The sequence below is a fragment of the Phoca vitulina genome, unplaced genomic scaffold, assembly GCF_004348235.1.
Source record: "Phoca vitulina isolate PV1807 unplaced genomic scaffold, GSC_HSeal_1.0 scaffold94, whole genome shotgun sequence".
In the NCBI taxonomy this organism is placed as follows: Eukaryota; Metazoa; Chordata; class Mammalia; order Carnivora; family Phocidae; genus Phoca; species Phoca vitulina.
In genome coordinates, this window is record NW_022589797.1 from 1,118,561 (window position 1) to 1,125,084 (window position 6,524).

Below are 6,524 nucleotides of genomic sequence, written 5' to 3' on the forward strand. Positions count from 1 at the left end.
AGGTTTGAGCCATGAAGCTATCTAAACTGTCCTGCACGATATAATACAGTAGCCACTAGCCTCCTGGGGCCTTATGTATTTGGTTAGTCCAAATCCATTTGCGCTCTAAGTGTAAAATATACACACGATTCCAAAGACTTAATATGAAAAAAAAAAATAACGTAAATATCTCATTAATAAATGTTTACACTGATTATTTAATATTTGGATCTATTGGGTTAAATAAAATATATTATTAAAAGTAATTTCACCTGTTTATTTTTACTTTTGTAGTGAAGCTTCTAGAAAACTTTAAATTACATATGTGGCTTGCGTTACATTTCTATTGCACAGAACTGCTCTAGACACTCCCTTACTGGGACATGGATTGTCTGTGTCATGCACGTGGCCCCAACACTTGGGACAAGGACCTGCATGGAGAGGCCTCAGGGAGTGGGGTGTGTGTGTGTGTGTGTGTGTGAGAATTGATGAATAGATGAATAAGTAAATTCATGAATGAGTGGATAAATGAGGATCGTATATGGTTCTCAAGGACTTGGTAATTTTCTTCTCACTTGTGGAGGATTATAGATTAGTACACCACTGGATGAAAGGGAAACAGAGATAGTTAGAATTGAGGAAAGCTCACCAAGGCTTTGAGGGAGGGAGTCTCTAAGAGCCTTTTAGGGGACCTTACTTGATATAAAGGCTCAAGAACCTGGACCCTTGCCACACTCTTTTCTTTTTTTTCCTTTTAAAAAAAATATTCTCCTGTTGCACCGTAATAATGCCAGGAACCGTCCTAGGTATTCTGCACGTATGAACTCATTTAAGCTTCACGTCACCCTAGGAGGTAGGCACTCTTACTCTCTCTCTTTTGCAGATAAGGAAACAAAGGCACAGAGACCTGAAGTAGTTTGGCCAGGATTACCCAGCAGGTGGTGGAACTGGTTTTAAGCCCCAGTGGCCATGCTCCCAGCTACGACACCATCCTGTCTCTCTCATCCTGCCCTCTCACCTCATCCCCAAGGTTCTCCCCAACAGAGATACAGTAGTCCCCCCTTATCTGCAGGGGATCCGTTCCAAGACCCCTAGTGGCTGCCTGAAACTGCAGCTAGTGCCAAACCCTCTATATACTAGGTTTTTTCCTATACACACACACCTATGATAAAGTTTAATTTACAAATTAGGCACAGTGAGAGAATAATAACAATAATGAATAATAGAACAAATTTAACAATTTACTGTAATAAAGTCATGTGAATGTGGCCTCTCCCGCTCTCTCAAAACATCTCATTGTGCTGTACTCCCCCTTCTTGTAACCGTGTGAGATGCTAACCTGCCTATGTGAAGAGATGAGGTGAGGGGAATGACGGGGGCGTTGTGACATAGTATAGGGCTAAGACTGACCTTCCGCGGATTCGTCCGAAGCAGGATCGTCTGCTTCTGGACAACAGCTGACCACAGGAAGTAAAACCACAGATAAGGGGGGACTACTGCATAGATTTCTTTTTTCTCCCTTTACTGATCTCTCTTTCACTCCCAGTCCCTCAGGCCCTGTATTCCTCGAGAAAGTTCCCGATGTACTTTGCTTACTGAAAACAGTTGTAAGTAACCCCCCAACTTCCCCACAAATAAGAGTCAACACACCACAGCTGTGTGGGCAAATACAACAGCCAAGTGACCCTGCCTGCTCGGTTCTGGCTATCCCCCTCCCCGAGCCTTTCCCACATCATTTTCTCCACCCCCACCCCCCAGCCCAGCCCATGAGTCTCCTGTCCCAAACCTGGGATTGGCCCTCCCCTGCCTTCCTGGACAGACTCGAGGGCAGTGAGTGTTGGAGGAGCCTGAGGCTTCATAACTCTAAGCAAACACTTTATCTGTCCATCTAGCAGATGCGGCGAGAGAACTATAGGGGATAGAATGGGGGCTTTCCAGACACCACCTTGGCCAGTGCCCAGGAGATGCTTCAGTCCCACCCACCAGGGACTCCATTCCAGCCTCAGCTTGGATCCCTCCAATGACAGAGTCGCCCTGAATTTCCACCCACTGGGAGCAGCCCTAGCCCAAGATCTCCACTTTCAGGGCCAAACAGACTGGAACACTAAGAAGGAACCAACAGGCCATCTTCCTCTCTCTCTCATTAAATTGTGAATAATAATGCATTTACTTATTCTCCCACTTAAAAAGTTGTTTAAATCCTTTGAAGAATCTTGCAAGGTAGCTTGGCTAGACAGCAGGCAGGACAGTCCAGTGCCTCCGGTGGGGGGGCCAGGGTCTTCCACTCGCCTGTCTTTTGGTCCAACAAGTAGGCGTTTGGGTTGATGGTGTAGTCCTTTGTCTGGACATCGCTGGCTGTGGTGACGCCCCCACATACAAACACTCTGCTGTCTCCAATGGAGCATATAGCATGGGACACATCTAAGGGGCAGTTGTTGGGCAAGAGAGGCACCGAGGTGGTCGTCTTGTTGGCCTTTATCTTCTGCAGGTTGATTTCCACACTCTGCCGGTGGCTGTGTACACAGAGGATGTTGTCCTGCTGGAAAGAGAGCAGGGGCCGGTGGTTGAACTCAATGGGGAAGGTGATACACTGGACCACATCCCCAGTGTTGGTGTCAAAGCAGTCCACCACTCCAACCCGGGAAATATAGCCTTTCACCAAGCACCGCCCCGTGACAATGTACAGGTTCCGGTCACCCTTGGTGATCACGGCTGTGCCATCCATAGGGATGCTCATCTTCCCTGCCAGGCACCAGGCCTCCTTGCGCTCATCATAGCGATAGATGTTAGAGACATACCGCCTTGGAGCAATGCTCCCACCCACTGAGTACACTGTCCCCCCGCAGGTCACCATGGTGTGGAAGACAAGCCCAATCGGCAGGTCTGGCAACTTGGTCCAGGAGTTGTCATCCATGTCATACCGCCAAGCCGTCTTCAGCCCAGAAATCTGCTCAGTGGTACCACCAGAGATGTAGATGTAGCGACCAGCAGAGGTGGCACTAAGTGCTGCCGCCCGATAGGGCATCTCTGACAGCTTCAACCACAGGTTCTCCTGGATGATGTAGGCAAACACTCCATCATTGAACTTGCCATGGGCCTTTTGGCCACCCAGGATCACCACCGAATCAAGCAGGGCCCCTTTCCGCTGGTAGCTCAACAAGCTGGATGGCCTCTCCTGCTTTCGGTCCATGAGGACACTCTCAATCAGGGTTGCATGGGCTGAGCTGTTCTCCATGCCCATCAACTTGTTGCTGGCAAACATCAGTGTCTTGTTGGAGACGGCATTAAGATTGATGTAGTTGAAGAACTTCTTGAAATACTTCTCCCGCTCATCCTTCCGGAAGTACACCCAATTGATGAGCGCGCTGAGAGCCTGGTCCTCATTGAGCACATGCAAGTTTTCATCTCGAAGCAGGCGGCCAAAGATGACAGGTGGACAGCGCATGAAGTGCATACAGCCCTCAGGACTGGCCCAGTAGTGGAAGTTGTCACGAATGCCAGAGTAGGCCAAGTCTGATACCTCTTTGAGCTCAAACAACTCAGCCAAGAAGAGGTAGCGCAAGCAGTTCGCACGGCGGATGGACTTAATCAGGAAGTCGTTACAGTGGATTCGAAGGCGTGGTGTGTTGAAATACTGGGCCCCGCGAAGGAGCTCCTCCACGTTCTGCTCCGAGATCACCACCTTGCCACTGTAGAAGTAGTCCAGGAGCTGGTCCACCGTGGCCGGACTCAGGTAGTTGGGGTCAATGGTGATGAAGAGCTCATCGGTGGTCTTCATGTCATTGCTGGAGATGAGGCTCTTCACCAGTGGGGAGACAGCAGCCAGCACGTTGCGATGTGCAAAGAAAACATGGTGGTCCACAGTCAGGGCCATGTCCCAGTACTCTTTGCGTTTCCTCTGTTTGTTCAGGTTCTGCAGCACAAAGCTGTTGTAGTTTTTCTCCGTGAATTCCAATTTCATGGTGCTTCTTGCTGGCTGAGGCCGAAGATCAGCAGCAGGTGCTGGAGAACAGACGTTCTCAGGCCTTTGGGATTCAGATTGATGGTTGTTTGCAGAGTAGTTGATCAGGGAGGAGGGGGGCTGGGAGAGAGGGTGATGTCATAGAATGGATGAGGTCATCACAATGCCAGCCCCTGAGGCCTTTCTCAGAGGCACAGGACCTTTCTCCCCTCTGATGGCTCCAACCTGCCAAGGCTAGATACCCTGCCAGGATTTAAAGCCCTGGGCCCAGAGCTCAGGAGAATCTCAGAGATGGGTTGCAGCTCTTACCTGGGGCTTTTAAAACTCAGTTCAAGGCTATTTTTGGAATGTCGGAGCCAGTCTGGGTGGGGGTGGTATAGGAAGGGAAAAGGGGAAGGTGGGGGAAGATAAGAGATTTTTGGATCTAGAAGGATCCTTCCACGTACAGGAGGGAAACAAGCCCAGAGAAGAGAAGGAACTTGCCCAAGATCACACAGCAGGTTGGAATCAGACCAGGGCATGGAAGCCAAGCCTTCTATAACTCAGTACTCTTCGTCTTTCCAGGAAGCTCCTAACTACCTAACTCTCCTAGTCTCTGATTCTCAGGCCTCTAGGTACCTTTCTCTGCCAAGGCTCCTGGCCATCAAAGAAGAATTTCAGGCTCTGTCCTTTGCCTTCTGAACTCTGTAGCCATGGACACCATTCTTCTTTAAAATAGAAGGAGATGGGCGCCTGGGTGGCTCAGTTGGTTAAGCGACTGCCTTTGGCTCAGGTCATAATCCTGGAGTCCCTGGATCGAGTCCCTCATCGGGCTCCCTGCTCGGCAGGAAGCCTGCTTCTCCCTCTAACCCTACCCCCTCTCATGTGCTCTCTCTCATTCTCTCTCTCAAATAAATAAATAAAATCTTTAATAAAATAAAATAAAATAGAGGGAGGTGTAGAGGCCACTGGCTGAGTAGGGATAGAGGAGTGAGCCACACACGGCGGGTGGGAGCACCTCTGAAGCCCTGATGATTTCAGTCCCACAGCAAACTGGGACCTTCTGTCCACATGATTTCAAGTCTGTGGTCATGCAACTTTGGGGGCTGTGGTGGGTCAGCTCTCTCCATCAAACGTCGACTTGGACAAGTGGCTCAGACTCTCTAAACCTCAGTTTCCTCATCTGTGACATGGGAGTAATAGTACCCGCTTCGAAGATTATTAAGTATTTAAATGAGATAATGATGAGAGCGCGTTAAGTAACAATGTTCGGCTTGTAGTAAACGGTCAGTAAATGTTAGCTGCCGTTACTTTATTGATACCATCTTAGTTCACCCAGCGCCGGTGTCCTTGGCTGCTCCCTTTGTACGTAAATACCTGTCGTGTCGTCTGGTTGGTGTTTGGTGGTGGTGGGGAGTGTGGAATCCCTCCGGAATCCCGCGCCCCGTTTGGGCGGGCTCCGCCAGCCTCGTCCGGCCACGCGGTGGAGCTGGAGGGCCATCTCGGGCTCGCAGGCCCCGGAGGCCGCGCCCCCTGCGCTCGCCCGCCGCAGCCCCTCCCCGCGGGGACAGCAGCGCCCCCTCCCAGCCTCCCCGGCCCCCTGGCCGCACGGCTCCCTCGCGCCCGGCCGCCCGCGGCGACTGGAATGCCCGTGGCAGGGGCTCCCACGTTCACCAAAAAGCCGCCTGTGCCCGCTTTACAGGTGGGGTGCGGAGCCCGGCAGACAAGCCGTCTCTGACTCGGGGCGTCACCCCTGGGCCCCCCGCCGGGTGGGGTGCCCGCAGATTCCGCCGCCCCCGCGCGGGCGTGGGCTTCCGGGAGTGCCCGTGCCGAGGAAGGGCTAAGGGTCAGCCGGAGCCCCCACGGAGGGCGGACGGCTTCTGCCGAGAGTGGGAGAGCCCAGGGGCCCCACCCCGGACCAGCCTTGGGGGGCTCCCGGCAAGGGGCTCAACTCGAAGGCCTTTGCGGCGATGGCCACATGGTACCGAGAGGACCTGGGCCCCAAGCGCCACCCCTGACCCTTAGGTCGTCCTTAGCGCCCCTACAAGGAAGACTGGCGCCTGGCGCTTGGGGAACGGGAGCCCGCCTGCTTTTTCCTTCCCTGGCTTAGTCAGGTGATCATTCAGCGTCTCTGTACCTCATTCTTCCATTTCCGACCTGGCTTTTTCTTTAGGGATTTGGCAACTTGAAAACTTCAAAAGCACTTAACGTTTTTTGTTTTTTAAAGATATTATTTATTTGACAGAGAGAGACACAGCAAGAGAAGGAACACAAGCAGGGGGAGTGGGAGAGGGAGAAGCAGGCTTCCCGAAGAGCAGGGAGCCCGATGTGGGGCTCGATCCCAGGACCCTAGAACCATGAGCTGAGCCGAAGGCAGACGCCTAACGACTGAGCCACCCAGGCGCCCCAAAGTACTTACGTTTTAATGCTGAATCTGTTCACCTTGATTCCTGAATGGTATAGAGGCCCTCAGTCTCTTGACGGATCTCTGCACAAAGCTAAGAACTTCTGTTTTCCCCATGAAAAGGCTTAGATTTCAGCCTCTCCACCAGACTAGCTGTGTGGTCTGGGTGGCTTCTTCTGTTTTCTCCATGTGAGATTAACT

At 51.7% G+C, this 6,524-nt stretch overlaps 1 protein-coding gene across 1 annotated transcript; it reads right to left on the reverse strand.

Moving 5' to 3' along the window:
* Positions 1–2,102: 2,102 nt before the first annotated feature.
* On the reverse strand, positions 2,103–4,012 carry CCIN (calicin). The gene has a single exon (XM_032396881.1). It carries the CDS (start codon positions 3,938–3,940, stop codon positions 2,174–2,176), a length of 1,767 nt encoding a protein of 588 aa, XP_032252772.1. The 5' UTR covers positions 3,941–4,012; the 3' UTR covers positions 2,103–2,173.
* Positions 4,013–6,524: the final 2,512 nt, after the last annotated feature.

Coding starts and splice junctions, on each gene's coding strand:
- CCIN (XM_032396881.1), bottom strand. CDS start 3,940: ATGAAATTGGAATTCACGGAGAAAAACTACAACAGCTTTGTGCTGCAG.